The following is a 16,938-nucleotide window of genomic DNA, read 5'->3' as shown; positions in this document are numbered from 1 at the left end:
ATTTTGATCGTTCTTCTATAGAGGCTGAACATTTTGATCGTTCTTCTTGGCAAAACAGCTCTAGTTCAGTCAGACTGAACAGAGAGAGTCTATAAACAGTTTTCAAGTCTGGCTACAGATTCTCAGACGGTTTAGGTTTAACTAGGCCCTTCTATGTTTTGATCTAAATCATCCCAGTGCAGCTCTGGCTCATGTTTCAGATCATTGTCCTGCTGGAAGGTGAACACCTCAGTGTTAAGCAGGGACGATTCTAGGATCTCTTGGTTTGAACAGCGCGCCCCTTCGTGTGGTTTTTGAGAAGTACAAAAGCTTACAGCACCTGGTATTCCCAGGCAGTCTCCCATCCAAGCACCAACCATGCCCGACCCTGCTTGGCTTCTGAGATCAGACGAGATCGGACGTGTTCAGGCTGGTCTGGCTGTAAATAAGTGTCACAAGTAGCATTTTTAAAGGATCATAGCAAACAACGACTAAACTTATGCAACCAAAAGTTGCAACCTATATCTACATACAAAACAAAGCACAACTAGCTTTACGCATTAACCTTTAATTTAACTGCTATGACTGCAAATCGTTTGTAATGCAAAACCCCGACAATGTTGTCGAAAGGGGGTGTTGCTCCTGCTGGTAAGGGGCGTTTAGCTTCAGGACAAATTGAGGTTGCCAATTGGGCAGTTGCTGACGAGCCTTCTGGATTGATTGACAGGTGGCGTCAAGGATCCGACTCGTGCAACGACAAAAATAATCATAGATTTTACTGGCCCATTTAAGCGTGTCATCATTTATTCCATATTTATTAAACATTTCAGTGAATAAGATTTGAGAACTTAAACTTCCTTACAAAATCCTAATGATGGTCTCTTAAATTTTCAGGGGTGCTGAGTTAAAACTTACGGGTTTTGATGAGACTACCTGTATAAAGGGTAAATGGGGGGGGGGGGGGTCAAACCCCCCCACCCCCCCCCCCCCCCCCAAAAAAAAAGAGGCTAAAATTGCCACTGGTCTTGAGTCTTTCTCAGCCTCCAACAGTTTTTTTTTTTTGTATTTAGCTCCATCTACCTTCCCATTAACTCAGTAGCTTCCCTCTCCCTGCTGAAGAACATGATGCTGCAGTGGGTTTGATATGTTCAGGGTGGTGTGCAGTTAGTTCCCCACCACCACACATAGCGTTTTGCATTCAGTTTTGACCTCGTCTGTCCTGAGCAGCTTCCTCCACATGTCCACCACGTCCCTGCAGCTGGTGACGAACTGTAAACAGGTCTTCCAGCTTTTTTCAACTATGGCTTTCTTCTTGCCACTTTTCCATAAAGACATGTGGGGTGCACCACTATTATTTGTCCTGTCAGCAGATTCTCCCACTAAATTCTGCAGTTTTTCCAGAATCCATGTTTTTCTTTGGCTTCTTCGTAGAGTAATGGACTCCTAAATGTTTAGGTAGATGGTCATGTCTTGATGGGTTTGATGTTGTGTTGTACTCCTTCCATTCATGATTGATGGATTGAACAGAGCATCACATCACTTTCAAATTTTGGGTTGTTTTATAACCTAACCCTGCTTTAAACTTCTCAACAACTTTGTCCCTGACTTATCTGGTGTGTTCCTTGGTCTTCATAGTGCTGTTTAATTGTAATATTCTTTAACAAAACTCTGAGACCTTCGCAGAACAATCATATTATTATCAGATTAAGTATTTACCAGTTAGGTGACTTCTGAAGGAGACTCGTTGCTCCGGGGTACTACAGAGGGCTGAATATAAGCCCACACCACACTTGAAATATTTATTTGTAAAAAAATAAAACTTTAAATGTATCTTTTTTTTTTTTTTTTTTTACTTTGTAATTTAATGCACTACTTTGTGTTGGTCAATCTCATAAAATCCCAGTAAAATACTTTGAAGTCTGAGGTGTGAATACTTTTGCAAAGCATCGTTCATAGAGACTGCTGTAATTAATATATTTTTTATTTCATTCCTTATTTACAAAAACAGTTGGCATTGTTAAGTGGCGAGGGTGGGTTTCAAGGGCAAGTTGCGACAAGTAATTTTGTCTTCAGATAAATGTTTTCCTAATTTCGTGTGAGGAAGAGTTGGACAGAAAGGTCGAGAGGATCAGGATGCAACAGATCATGATGGAGATCAGGTTTCTGCTCCTGTGAGAGGCATACAGATGTGTTGCAGGACTGCACAGCTGCTCCCATCAGTGGAGGAGGTAAAGTGCTGAGGGGAGGGACGCTCAGCACTGTCTTCCCCGTGGACCCCCATGTTTACGGTGACAGGACCCCAGCAGAGTCTCCAAAGCCATCTTCACAAATGCCTGGAAGTTACTGCTTCTCTCCCTTCGGCTGTCCTGCGAGGGAAGAAAACGGACAGATATCTTCTCTGGGGACAGAGCAGTCGCACTGCACGAGCACACTCCTAAAGATGATTATTATTAACAGTCTGCACAGATGTGATGAACAGAGTAAATTTAGTTGTAACTCTGAAAAACTTGTATACATGAGAACGAAGAACAGTGCAATGATTTTCAGCTCATGAGTTTTATTCACACTGGAACAAAGTAAACAAATGTTGAAACTAAAATTGTGCAGTTTTGAATTAAAAAAAACTAGAATTTGAGTGAAAGCTGCAGGTTTTGGAGGGGCATGTTGTCCCTTTGCTGTCTGGCGCAGGAGTCTGTTCAGATGTTTTTACTGACGCGAGGTGGACTGCAGGTCAGGATCTGGACTCTTCTACAGAGCCATGCTGCTGTCGTGCATCATTGTGAAGTTTAACGTTGTGTTGGTGATCCATGACGAAGATGTCTGGATCGAACCATATGTTGTATAAACCTTTGTATGCATGAGCTGCCATAGATACTAATGCACCCCCATACCATCAGAGAGGCAGGCGTTTCAACTGACTGCTAATACCAGACTGGATAGTTCCAGTCCTGTGAATGTGGTGCCCATAGTTTTCAAAAATAATGTCAAATGTTTGTCTGATCTCAGAACAGTTTTAAACTTTGCCTCAGTCCACTTTAAATAAGAGAAGCTGCATCCTTCATTTCTGGGTAGTGTTCATATATGGCTTCTTCGTTGCCTGATAGAGCTTTAAGCAGCATCTGTTGTTTGTACGGTGAACTGTTTACAGATAATGATTAATGGAAGTGTTTCTGAGCCCACGGAGTGATGTCCAGAACCTGTTTTTACTGCAGTGGCCCCTGAGGGCCCAAAGATCATGAACTTACAAAACAGACTTTCAGTCTTGTCCTTTGAGCTCAGAGATTTAAACAGATTACTGAAATAATTTACTGATATTATGAACCATGAGATATTTAAAGTCTTTGCAGTCTTTGAATTTGTTCCACTATTTTGAGACAGTTTTCCACAGACTAGTGAACCTCTGCCCATCTTTACTTCTGACAGATTCAGCTTCTTTCAAAGGGTGCTTTTATACTCAGTCCTCTTTCTGACCTGTTGCAAATTATCCCTAATTACACCCCCCACTCCCCCCAAAAAGAAGCTCTTCTAGCTGCTTTTTGTGCCACTTTTCAGCTTTTTGTTGCCTCTGTCACAACATTTTTATGTGTTGCTATAAAATTAGAATTATATTAGGTTTAACCGAACAAATTGTACGTTTTTGTTACTATATGTTTACTAAATTACACTGTGAATAAAATATGGGTATAAATTTGTACACCATTGCATTCTTTTTTTTTTTTTTTTTACATTTTACACAATATTCCACCTTTTTTCTGAGTTGAGGTTGTAAATGCTTACCTCCTTGCTTCTTGTTATCGTCTCCTTTCTGATCACCTTTCTTCGGCTGTTCTTTAGGACTCTGAGGTTGCTGTGAGATTAAAGTCATATTAATCAAGCCCAAATAAAGAAACATGATCAAAAATAAAGGAATGATTTATTGCTATTGTACCTTAGTAGTTGACTTCTTGTCCGATTTATTACCTGAGAACGGTGGGATGATAAGATTCACATAAACAGGTTCAGTAAGCATCTAAAAGCTTCGTAAGTTAACTGTGTTTTATTTTATTTTTTTATCATGTAAGTCTGGTATCAACCAAACAAACATATTTAATGATTTAAAAAAATGTATTTACTTCTTTTGGTTAAATGTTTCTCACCTTTTGTTCCGGGCATTTTGGCTGCTCTCCAAAGTTGATGCTGTTTTAATTTTTTGAGAATGCAGTGCTTAATGTGCGGCTCACCTCGGTCATTTATGGCCTGAGCTCCTGAATGGCTCAGTCACAGGGGCCCCTTCGAGAAAGAGCACCGTGAACAAGCAAAGAGCCCCGTCAGCTGAGCAGAACGCCCCACAGCCCTGCAGGTCTTTGCTGAGCCACGCGAAACCTCGGAGCTGACCTTGTAATACTGCCATTGTGGACTCACTAGAACCATGTGTCCACCTATTGTTCATGACAAGAAAGCATTTTCATCAAGGTACCAGTGAGGCAGATTAATATTATTATTATTATTATTATTATTATTATGATTTTGGTCGTAGAGCAGTTTTTTTTTAAATTAAACATTAAAAAAATAACATTTGACCTCATAACACAAAATAAGTGGTAATATTACAAAAACTACATTTGTTTTTATGATGCATCTCATGAAGAAGTATTTGGAGACATCACATTATAGTGAGATTTCTTACAAAGAATAATTAAATCAGCTCAAATCAAAAAAATGTAACTGGATATTCAAGTAAAGTTCATACCACAATTTAAAAACTACATTGAGAAAACCATAAGCGCATATTCACTGAAGTTTGTTAAAACATATTTAGCTTTATTTAATCTGACCAGCTTTAAATGGTAAATATGTACGTCATGAACGTGAGCACAGTTGGATTATAAACATGTATTTGTTTTTCAGTGCCATTTTGTAATTAAGTGTTCCTTCCATCCTAATAAGAGCTAACAACTAAATAAATAAATGTAATAAATGTAATGCTCATGGCTTTCTAAAAAGAAAAAAAAAATCTTAGTGATCCGTGATGAACAAAAATAAAACTTCCTCTAAAGAAAGATCACAACAGTGAACATGTAGATTATTTTTGTAAATAAGAGCATTTGAAATAATCTGAGCAAGAGGAAAAATATGTTTTTTTTAAGTCTGTGTCTGTGTCCATTTTTAATGGAAGATGTTTTAATTTTAGGCCAAAATATAGCTTATATTATATTATAGATGCAGAAACAATACATTTCTTTATAAAATATTAATTAAAATATGTTTGTGTCTTATTGTCTTCTTGTTATCCAGTGAAAAAATTGCCATTTATAATAAAAATTTGACCTATAAAGTGACTCATGCGCATAATGCTGTATGAAGTTTTTTGGGAAAAAAAACAACTCTCTTTTCCTAAAAGCCCTCATGTTGACGGAGCATTAGTGTTTGCAGTGTTTTGTATAACTCTAATCAAACTATGCTCGTGTAATCATCGTGGAACAAACATAAACAATGTAAATTCTGTGAAAAGGTCATCAAGGTTCGTGCTCTGCAGCTCTGAGCGCGTCCAGCGTCAGAGGAGCAATCACGGCCTCTGATTGGTCAGGGAGGGTCACGTGACTCGACAGAAACACGCAGGGATGGAGAAAAGCTAAGGAAGGTGAGTCGTTTTCAAAGGCATTGCAGCAAACTTATGTAATTTAACCTCGCGGTATGAACATTAAATATTGCATAAAAGTGCTGCAATATTTACTAGATTTTTAAAAATCGAAGACGTTGTCATTAAACTTATTTTTCTTGAGGAAAACCGCTAAGTTGGCGATGCTCACTTGCTAGTTGCTAACTGATGCTAGTTTAGCTTTCCAGGGGCTCGTGTGTTCAGCGTGTTTATTAGATAAAAATATAAAAGCTTTACTTTTTTTGTTTACACTTGACAGTGTGGGTTTACCTCTGAAAATTTCTTCTGATAAACTCAGTGCCAGACAAAGCCCAACAACTAATATTTCCTGAGGTGCAGTAGATTGTCCACCATGATCACCAGCTAATAAAGCCCAGCGTCAGGGTGTGTGACATAACCATCTGATCTGATCTGTTCTGTATGCATGTAGTGTCAAAACGAGTTGTTTATTTGTAAAAGTATGAGCTTCTGATGTTGTTTGGACAGGACTGGCAGTGGCTTCATCCCTTCTCAGAGTTCTGTGGAATGGCAGCAGTTTGGCAGCAGGTTTTGGCAGTGGACGCAAGGTGAGACTCATCAAAACATATATATGTATATATATGTATATATGTGTGTATATATGTGTGTGTGTGTGGATCAATTATGAGTTAAAGTCTGCCATGTCGCTTCCTCTTTTGTTCTTCTCCCAGGTACAATGCTTACCGCACGCCTACCTTCCCACAGTTTCGAACTCAGTACATCCGCCGACGCAGCCAGCTGCTCAGAGAGAACGCCAAGTGTGGCTTTGAGCCAGGACTGCGCAGGCAGTACCTGAGGCTGCGCAGTCAGCTGTTGGCCCTGCGCTACGGGCCCCTGTCTGAGCAGAGCAGCTTCAGGGCCAGCAGTGTGCGCAGCTCCCGCACCACACTGGACCGCATGGAGGTCAGACTCAGAGAAACAGAAAGGACAGACAGTAAAGAGCATTAACTTAAGGTGTCTATTGATTTGGAGATGGGAGCTTAAAATATTCTAAAGCTTGAAAAAATGTACGAGGCAAGCAACACTTTGGTTGCTGGACACATTAGGCTGAGCAGCTTGGTTGAAATGGCTGTCACGTCACATGTATGGGCAGTGTCTAAGTCTTCGTGGTAGTTTCAGTCAATTTTGAACATGTAGGAATGCATGTTTCACAGTTCTACAGTAAGTGTGTCTTTGTCCATCTTCACCTTAACTCACACTTTGAGGTTCTTTTTCTCTTGTTGCTCCACTTCCTCTCCCTCTCTGGCAGGATTTTGAGGAGGACCCTCGTGCCCAAGGGGCTCGCGGTCATCGCCGGTCTGTCAGCCGAGGCTCCTATCAGCTTCAGGCCCAGATGAACAGAGCCGTCTATGATGAGAGGTACACTGAAAAGAGCTGAACAAAGATCCTCTGTTTTCATTCAGTGTCTTGTGTCAGAGCTTCTTTTTTCCTCCAGTAATCTGCTGCGTTTTGTTAAGTTTACTGTCGGTAGTTTTGGCATACATCCACTATTGTGATCTTTTATATTGAGTTAACTTTTAAAAAAACGGTTATGGGCTATTATCATGTTTTTATTTGTGGCCACAGGCCTCCGGGCAGTTTGGTGCCCACCTCCGTGGCAGAGGCTAGTCGTGCGATGGCAGGAGACACAACCTTGAGTGAAAATTATGCTTTTGCAGGCATGCATCACATATTTGATCAACATGGTGACTCTGCTGGTGTGTAAACAATTTTTTATTTGGCTGAATCAGTTTGTAACATGAACCTAACATTCACTCAGTTTTACTTGTTTTTCTTTTTTTAGTTCCCCGATTACAGTTTGCTAATGATGACAAGCACCTCCTTGCTTGTTGCTCATTGGATGGCACCCTATCCATTATGACACTGTCCCCACCACCTCCTAGTGTGAAGGTGATCCTGAAAGGGCACGGGGGTCCTGTCACAGACTTTGCCTGGTCTCTGAGTAATGACATCATTGTGTCGACATCGTTGGATGGGACTCTGCGCATCTGGAACACGGAGGATGGTCGGTGCATTCGAGAAGTCAGAGACCCAGAATCCAGCGAGCTGCTCTGTTGCACCTTCCAGCCTATGAATAATAACCTTACTGTGGTGAGTGGTTTTTACTCATGCAGGCATGTTTTGTAGTACCGTATTTTACGCTGTATAAGTCACAGTTTTTTGCATAATTTGCATGCCCTGCGACTTATACGCCAAAGCGACGTATTTATGGATTTTTTCCATATTTATAAACCAATTTTTGGCTGAAATGACGTTTTCATTCATTCTGACTGAAAATATTGAACACTACCATTTTCAGCCACTAGATGGCACTTGAATAGTAAAGCATACTGTTGTCATGTAATCGGTAAAAGTGACTATTAATGGCACAATCGGCTTACCATAGCCTGCCACCTTTGTTTGCCTAAAACAACCGTCACATCAGCTTCATTTTGCTGCACCGCCCCGGCAAAATGCAGCTGATTTGACCATTGAAGTGCATTTACTAAGTAAAAGTTCAACTGAGACACGCATTTACTATAGAGCAAACAAATAAATGTTTTAGGTGGTTCTTTTGGTAAATTTCGAAGAAATGCACAGCAAGTCGTTCTCTACGCATTCATGTTTCTGCGTATCGGCTTTTGAAATGCAGCTGATTTGACCGTCAGTGCATTTATTAAGGAAAAGTTACACTGAGACACACCTTTACTATAATTTTGAGCAAACAAATAATTGTTTTTAAGTGTTAATCTTGTTAAAGTCCTCCCATGCACGCTGTTGCGGCTGCCATTTGGCAGCCAATCAATTTTTGGCACAACACCGGTACGTTTCCGGGTTGTCAGCGGTGATGCATAATAGATGCGACGTATACAGCGAAGCAACATATTTATGGATTTTTCCACTTTATTAGACATATTTAGACTGATGCGATGTGTACGGCAGAAAATACAGTACTAGTCTTGGTGTACCAATGGTGTGGTTGGTAACAGGTAATGATTTAAAAATACTTCAAGTTGGAAAATTTAGTTACTTTCCCATTTTACTGAGCATTTGTTATTTTTATGGCCCACCACCAAAGGCAAAAGGACAAAAATGATTTTGTCAGTGCTTGTGTGTTTGTTTGTCTGTTAGCCAAATATGGACAATTTATTTAAACTCTCAGAAAGTAATTGTTGGATGTACATTTTAAACTGATTAATTTTTGGAGTTTGCTGTATTCAAGATGGCCGCCACATGTAAGCAACCTTGACAAACTTTAAAATGACTACACCACAGTTCATTTTACAGATATTCAGCCATAATTTAGTGTGATGGTAGCTGAGAGTGATCCACAACTTATACCCCAAGTAGTAAACCATCCTTCAATCTCTGTTTCTAAAACTTTGCCATTAATTGTTGTTGTCAACTCTGTTAGTAAGATATTTCATGAACCAATAAAACTCAGAAAGTAAGTACTGAATGTACGTCTATATTTGAATAACCTTCGAAGTCAATCTGATTCAAGATGGCTGCCACGGCTACACTCATGTTTGGAATCAAAAATGGTTATAACAGCCAACTTTACAAATACTGAGGTATTATGTGTAGTAGTAGCTGAGAGTCATGCTTAACAAACTAAGCTAACACATCACTTACATGAAGTTGCACATATTGTCATTTATGAAGTTTGACCAAAACAGCAAGAACTCCCTTCTCAACATAAAATGATCTAAGTTTAAATCTCTGCCATGAAAGGTGGTGGGCAGTACACATCCTTTAGGAATGTCTGCCCTTTAATTTTACAAATTACTTTTCTTTATTTTTTTTAACGTCATTATCCAACTCCTGTTGTACAATTTTATTCTACCTCCAAACTTCTCAAACAAGAGCTGCTGCTGTTCTTTATGTTGTCCGTTGTGTGTCAACACATCTGGGTGTGGGAGCCTTTTCATTCCTGAATGATTCAAAGTTCACAGCCAGGTCTTTAACAAACAGCAACATTCCTCTAAAACAGCGGAGTATGGATTGAAATTGGATGAAAAGTCAGGTAACGTCTAAAAAAAACTTTAAACGACTTCCAGAAAACCTAAGCAAAAATATTGATCTAAACACTTAGAGCAGGGGTCACCGACCTGGTGCGTCGCCCGCAGGGACCACATGAGTCGCCCGTGGGACATGTTCTAAAAATAGCACTCATCAAGGAGCACCGCCTAAAAATCGTCATTAATTATGTGTGTTTCGCATGTGTTTGAAGCCTACTACTGAGGTTCCAACAGGTTGGCTTGAAACAGCAGTGAAGGCTACCTATAGGACAGATCTGGTTGGCAGGCCGTAGACTGAGGAAGTCCTCTGGATGGGGAGCAAAACATTTTCTCATTTAAATAAACTGGTCCAGATGACACGATTTAACCTTTTTTGTCGTCATTAATTATCTTTTTAAATTTAAGTAATAATATTTGTATGTATGTAGAATTTGAAATGAAAATAATGAAAACTTATAAAATAAAATGTTTTACTTATTCAGCTTAGCAACCTTGTCTGGAGTCAAAGTTCTGAACGATGCAGAGATGCACTGAGATCTCTGCGAGCGGCACAGCTACAAACTGTTTTGACCTCGCTGAGTAGAGGGAGAAGAGCTTAAAAAATATGTTATTTTCATAGTTATTGGGACGAAGAGTTTTTTTAACAGTTGTGAAAGACAAAGTGTGCATGTCTCATTTGTGGGGCGACTGGCGACAACAAAACGCCACAATGTGGAGCGACACTTCACCAGCTAACACATTAACTTTAATGCTAACTTCCTGCCTAGCAGGGCATGAAGGGCAGAAAAACACGGGGAGTTAAGGCAGCTTTGAGCCAACAGCAGTGTTTCTTCAGGAGACATGAAATGATGAATGAATGCTGACCCCTGACTTAGAAGATAAGAAATTCTGACTTGAAAAAAGAAAAACACAACAAGACGATTGAGACTTTTGCACAGAGCTGTAGTTGTGCTGTATGTTAAATACACTGCCTGCCAGTAAAAAAAGTTTCCACCAAAAAAAAAAAAGTTCACACACTAATATGTTGTTGGACCACCTTTAGCTTTGATTACATCGTGCATTCACTGTGTCATTGTTTCAATAAGCTTCTGCAATGTCACAAGATCTATTTCCATCCAGTGTTGCATTAATTTTTCATGAAGATCTTACATTGATGGTGGCAGATTCTGACCACTGCACAGTCTTCTCCAACACATCCCAAAGATTCTCAATGGGGTTAAGGTCTGGACTCTGTGGTGACCAGTCCATGTGTGAAAACGATGTCTCGTGCTCCCAGAACCACTCTTTCACAATTCGAGCCCGATGAATCCTGGTGTTGTCATCTTGGAATATTCCCGTGCCATCAGGGAAGAACAAACCCATTGATGGAATAACCTGGTCATTCAGTATATTCAGGTAGTCAGCTGACATCATTCTTTGAGAACATACTGTTGCTGAATCTAGACCTGACCTGCAGCAACCCCAGATCATAGACTGCCCCCACAGGCTTGTACACTAGGCCACATTTTTTTCCGACCACGTTTCTTCCTGGAAGACGATGAGTCCCCACTATCCTTCCAGTTTTTAAAAATACGTTGGACAGTTCTTAACCCAATTTTAGTAGTTTCTACAATCTCCTCGGATGTTTTCTCTGCTTGATGCCGATGATTTGACCCTTCTCAAACAGACTGACATCTTTTCCACGACCACACGATGTGTCTTTCAACATGGTTGTTTAAGAAATGAGAAGCAGCTCATTGCACCAGTTGGGGTTAAATAACTTGTTGCAGCTGAAACATAATCGCCCACGCAGTAATTATCCAAGAGGAGGCTCGTACCTGTTTGCTTAGTTAATCCAGGTGGCGACTTTTTTTTTTTTTTTGTCCAGGCAGTGCATTTAGTGACTGTTCTGATGATTGTGTCTAATACCAGAGATCTGAAGTGTAGCTCTGGATTTCACAGCCTGGATCTTTATTATTTATTTATTTATTTTGTCATCTAAAAATTTCTTGAAAAAACATCTAAACAGTGTTTGTGTAAAAAAAAAAAAAAAAAAAAAACAGGACCTCCCTGAATACTTTGAGAAATGGTTAAACCTGAAAATGCTAAAATACCTGTCATGTATCTGTGGAATCCTTTTTCTGTTTTAATCAGACCTAAATATTGTTCCATGTCGGTTTATTTTTTATTTTTTTGGCTTTTGTTCGTTTAGATTTACACACAAATGCCAAATGGCACTGGCAGTTTTTATTTCCACTTCAAAGTTAACGCCACACTGAAACTATTTCCAGCATGTTTAATTTCAAATGATTTCTTATTGATGTGAGTGGAGCGTACCTACGAAGTGAACATGCTGAGGAAACAACCTCCAGATGGAAGCCTTTTATCTGTTTCTAAATAATGCATGAGAGCGGTGTATACTGCAGGCATTTATTTAAATTTCAACATTAAACGTCAGCTTTGGAAACCAGAACTATAGCAGTAAATGTCTTGATGGGTTTTGATTTCACCTTGGTTTGTTTGTTTGTTTGTTTGTTTCACCAGAAAAAGAAAATATTAAATCAAAGCGAAGTAGGGCACATTGATGACCTTCCACGCTAATTTAATAAATCAGACGTGAAAACAAGTGGATTTAAATTTCCTGTTGAATTTTCAGAACACAAACGGCGAGAGCGCGTCTTCGTCGGGTTCTCGGTGCTCCGCTGTAGGAGTGATGAAGCTGCTCACTCCTGGCCCTGTGTTCTAGGTGGGGAACAGCAAGCACCACCTGCAGGTGGTGAACATCTCCACTGGGAAGAAGGTGAAGGGGGGCTCCAGTAAGCTGACAGGCCGCGTGCTGTCTCTCTCCTTTGATGCGCCGGGGAGAATCCTATGGGCTGGCGACGACAGGGGGAGCATGTTTTCCTTCCTCTTCGACATGGCAACAGGTATCGGGCGCGGCAGTTGTCCGCTGGCTGCACTACGAATTCTAATCAGCTTTTCTTTGATTAATGAGAGAGAATGCAGCTGATGCGTCTCTGTCGGCTCCTCTCTCCCCTCTGATTTCTACCCCCGTCCCCTCAGGGAAGCTAACTAAAGCCAAGCGGCTGGTGGTGAGCGAAGGCAGCTCCATCTGCAGCATATCTGCTCGGTCCTGGATCAGCCGGGAGGCCAGAGACCCCTCCCTGCTGGTCAACGCCTGTGTCAATAAGCTGCTGCTGTACAGGTTGGTCTGTTAGCCCGGCTCACTGTTTACTCACTGCTGTCATTGCTCTGCATGCACTCTAAATACATACTGAATGTGATCACATCGGCAGGGTGGTGGACAACGAAGGAACTCTGCAGCTGAAGAGAAGCTTCCCCATTCAGCACGGATCTCAGCACATTCACAGCATTTTCTGCCCCCTCATGTCTTTCAGACAAGGGGCCTGTGTGGGTAAGAAGTTTCTCAGTTCCCACTGTGGTCTGCTAGTGTACCTGCTGTGTTATCTGAATGCAGAATGAGACCACAGCGTAATGCCTGCTGCAGGCGAAACACAGGCAAAAATAGCATGCTGCTGCTCTTGGATAAAGAAAAGGCTTAAATTAGCCATCTTTCAGCAACAAAGCAACCTATTTTATACAGTGTGCCGCACACGAGACTAGAGACAGAATCTCTGCACTTTTATCACTTTTAATGTCAGGTAAAAAAAAAAATCAAGGCTTGTCTATGTTTGAATAAAGTGTCACTAGTCAGTCACCAGAAAGCATTACCTAAAAGTATCAGCAATGGTTTTTAATTAAAAAAGGACTTTTTAAAATTGGTTTTGCAAAAGTGTTTCTTTAATGTAAAGTGCATAACAGTAGTCTCTCGCTACTTCGCAGTTCGTTTGTCACTCGCTCTATCGCGGTTTTTCAAAATAAGATTGGACATGACACACAATTGGCTGATTGATGGATGAGCCACAAAATCAGCATGGAATGTAAAATAAATTATTTTAAATTTATTTAGCACCTGCTGCACATTTGTGCAGCCCAGAGCTGCAGGATAAACTTCCTGCTGCAGCTGATCAGCTGTTCAGCTTGCAGAGCCGATAAGTGGGCGTGACCACGAGCGCTTGCAGGTGGCGAAGAGCAGAGGAGGCAAGTAGATAAAATCATGACATTCTGTGCTTTTTTAGTGTTTAGATTTTAGAAACATTGTTTAGAATAAACCATATATATATATATATATATATAATAAACTATTACCGTATTTTTCGACCTATATGTTGCAGTTTTTTGTATAATTTACATGTCCTGCGACTTATAGGCCGAAGCGACATATTTATGGATTTTTTTCCCATAAACCATTTTTTTTTTGCTGATATGACCGTTTTCGTTCATTCTGACTGAAAAAAAATTGGGCTGTACCACTTTCAGCCACTTGATGGCAGCAGAGTAGTAATTGTTGATTGGCATGCTGTTGTAACATGTAATAGGTATTGAGCATGGACTTTTTTTGGTAATAGGTAAACCTAAAAAGGTTAAATCTGGTCCTCTGGACATTCAAAAAAACAAAACAAAGCAAATCAACAAAAAAATGTAGAAACGTTTCGTCTCTCATCCAAGAGACTTCCTCAGTCTGAGGTGCTGTATTCAGCTCAGTCTCTTAAATAGCACCGTCTCAGAGTGGATCAACCAGTTTTGCTGCTGACAACCAAAACCAGCTGATCACATGCTCAAGAAGGACCATCAGCCTAACAATGGATCATTAGCACACTGATGGCTGTTTACTATTCACAGAGGGCTGAGTGATACTAGCAATCACAGCATTGTAAGAGGGGGACAGTTGAACCCGGAGGCCTCCACCCCTGTTTAACGATGGACGGTTTCTTTTCACAAAGATGGCCTCCTTTACTTCTCTCTCAAACCATCGTTCCTCTCTGTCCAGGATGTGAACATCTTCATCCCTGAAAGAGTGACCGCTGGCCTGGAGATGAGTGTAGACCGCAGAGTCCTGGCCTGATGATGTTGATCTTCTGTGCTGGGCCATCCTTTTGGCTAGTGGCTGTTTAGTTTCCCCGATGTAAGACTGATCACAGCCCTCCTGACACTGAACAGCATACACAACATTGCTCTGTTTGTGCCGGGGGACTGGATCTTTGGGATGAATCAGTCTTTGCCGTAATGTATTTTGGGGTTTAAAAGCCACTGGGACGTTATGTTTAGAAAATAAACGTCTCAGTTTCTCTGATACTCTCTCAACATACGGAATGACCACTGGTCTGGGTCTGGGTTCCTCCTTTTCACCTGTTGGCTGACTGGAGTCCTGTTTGGGTTTCTTCTCTGCTTTCAGGAAGGCCCAGTTAGGATATCCACATTGCTCGGACCCACATTGAAATCGTCCATCATTAAACAGGGGTGGAGGCCTCCGGGTTCAACTGTCCCCCTCTTACAATGCTGTGATTGCTAGTATCACTCAGCCCTCTGTGAATAGTAAACAGCCATCAGTGTGCTAATGATCCATTGTTAGGCTAATGGTCCTTCTTGAGCATGTGATCAGCTGGTTTTGGTTGTCAGCAGCAAACTGGTTGATCCACTCTGAGAAGGTGCTATTTAAGAGACTGAGCTGAATACAGCTCCTCAGACTGAGGAAGTCTCTCGGATGAGAGACGAAACGTTTCTACATTTTTTTGTTGATTTGCTTTGTTTTGTTTTTTTGAATGTCCAGAGGACCAGATTTAACCTTTTTAGATTTTTCTACCTGGATTATTGAGCATGCATCAGGGTAATGGGTAAACGTTGCTATAATGACAAATTCAAAAAAATTCAAGACAAAAACAACTGGACTTTATTTATTATACTTTATTTTATACATTCTTGTTTTTTTCTTGACTCTTTTTTTTATTTTACCATGTCCTGGATGACTGAAAATCTTTACCAGCTATTAATGACTCAATCGGCCTACCGTAGACTTCATTCTGCTCTGTTTGGAACTGTCAAGACAGCTGCACCACCCCAACAAAATGAAGCTAATTTGACCATTAAAGTGCGTTTATTAAGCAAACGTTAGATTGAGACACACCTTTGCTATAATTTTGAGCAAACAAATAATTGTTTTTAAGTGTTAATCTTGTTAAATTCTTGTTAAAGTCCTCCCGTGCACGCACGCACAGATGACCTGACTGAAAATTGTTGGGTTCCTTTAGACAGTTTGGAGGTTAAATAAGAAAATTAAATATTTGTATTAGATATTTGTCTTTGTTAAATCTTGTCATTTGTCCTTTCTGTGCCTCAGTGACCGGCAGCGAGGACACCTGCGTCTACTTCTTCGACGTCGAGCGCAACACCAAGGCTATAGTCAACAAGCTGCAGGGTCACGGAGGCCCAGTTTTAGACGTGAGTTTTAACTGTGATGAGAGTTTGCTGGCTTCTGCAGACTCCACTGGCATGGTCATCATCTGGAGGCGGGAGCAGAAGTGACCGCTCCACCAACAGGAAGCTTCCGTCCACGCCTGCTACTCGTTAGCTGTTCAATAATGATCTGTACTTTGGCTGCTTCAAACGTTTTAATGTTGTGTTTAAGTGCAATCAAATAGAGCATACTCCTGTGTAGCTTGATAGGGACATCTTAGAAAATTGACTGGGTGGGAGGTGGGTCGTGCGTGTACGTCAGTACTCCTACGCCTGCAGCTGTTTTTAAGGAAAGCTCACTACGACTTTGTATGTGTCATGGCTTACCTCCAGATAGTGTGGCTATGAGTGAATTCATGCGAAGAGGATGCTTCATAATCTTAGTGGGGGGAAAGCAACACTTTGTATCACACTGACGTTCCCTCTGGCAACATAACTCTTGTTCACTATTTATATAACTCTTATTCAAGCAGTGTAATCAAGTGCTGGACCACAGCCTTGTTTGCTCTCCGTTGTCTGTTTGCATTTGACCACGTGCATGAAACTGAGCTCCGGTTCAGTCCATGGACATATCAGATCATTTATCATAAAAGATAAGAGTGTTTATATGTGTTTGTACCTATTTATACATGTGTGCTCTGTTGATGCTGTTTGCAGATTCATATAATTTATTTAACTCAAATAAACTGCTGTCATTCTCAGTTCTTTGTGCTTTGGAGCCAGACATTTTTTAAAACATTTTTTTATCTGTACTAAATAAAAAACACGTCATGATGTGCTCGATCAGGAACAATAAGCTCTGATGTTATCTGTCCAAGGCTGATTGGTAACTATTGTCTCTAGGTGTGAGTGAGAGAGTGAATGGGTGTTTGTCTCGTTTGTCCCTGTGATGGACTGGAGACCTGTCCAGGGTGTCCCCTGCCTCTCTCACAGCGATGGCTGGACATGACCAGTGACTCCCGCGACCCA

The 16,938-nt window shown here is 40.8% G+C and overlaps 1 protein-coding gene, 1 long non-coding RNA gene and 1 pseudogene across 2 annotated transcripts; 1 reads left to right on the top strand and 2 right to left on the bottom strand.

Moving 5' to 3' along the window:
- Nucleotides 1-307: 307 nt before the first annotated feature.
- On the bottom strand, nucleotides 308-426 carry LOC119417804 (annotated as a pseudogene).
- A 1,516-nt stretch (nucleotides 427-1,942) lies between these two features.
- LOC119417557 lies at nucleotides 1,943-4,211 on the bottom strand. The gene is made up of 4 exons (XR_005187150.1): nucleotides 4,116-4,211; nucleotides 3,908-3,939; nucleotides 3,757-3,826; nucleotides 1,943-2,345 (listed from the first exon to the last, which is right to left on the bottom strand). It is a non-coding gene; the product is annotated as an uncharacterized LOC119417557 (long non-coding RNA).
- Nucleotides 4,212-5,549: 1,338 nt separating this feature from the next.
- Nucleotides 5,550-16,670, top strand: wdr13 (WD repeat domain 13). The gene is made up of 10 exons (XM_037684783.1): nucleotides 5,550-5,599; nucleotides 6,104-6,183; nucleotides 6,307-6,538; nucleotides 6,885-6,994; nucleotides 7,202-7,332; nucleotides 7,419-7,726; nucleotides 12,362-12,542; nucleotides 12,679-12,820; nucleotides 12,912-13,030; nucleotides 15,854-16,670. The coding sequence occupies exons 2-10, from the start codon at nucleotides 6,143-6,145 to the stop codon at nucleotides 16,036-16,038; spliced, it is 1,449 nt and encodes a 482-aa protein (XP_037540711.1). The 5' UTR covers nucleotides 5,550-5,599; nucleotides 6,104-6,142; the 3' UTR covers nucleotides 16,039-16,670.
- The last annotated feature ends 268 nt before the right edge of the window (nucleotides 16,671-16,938 follow it).

Source organism: Nematolebias whitei, chromosome 11, assembly GCF_014905685.2.
Source record: "Nematolebias whitei isolate Nwh7 chromosome 11, NemWhi1, whole genome shotgun sequence".
In the NCBI taxonomy this organism is placed as follows: Eukaryota; Metazoa; Chordata; class Actinopteri; order Cyprinodontiformes; family Rivulidae; genus Nematolebias; species Nematolebias whitei.
This window is presented reverse-complemented; position numbering and strand designations above follow the sequence as displayed.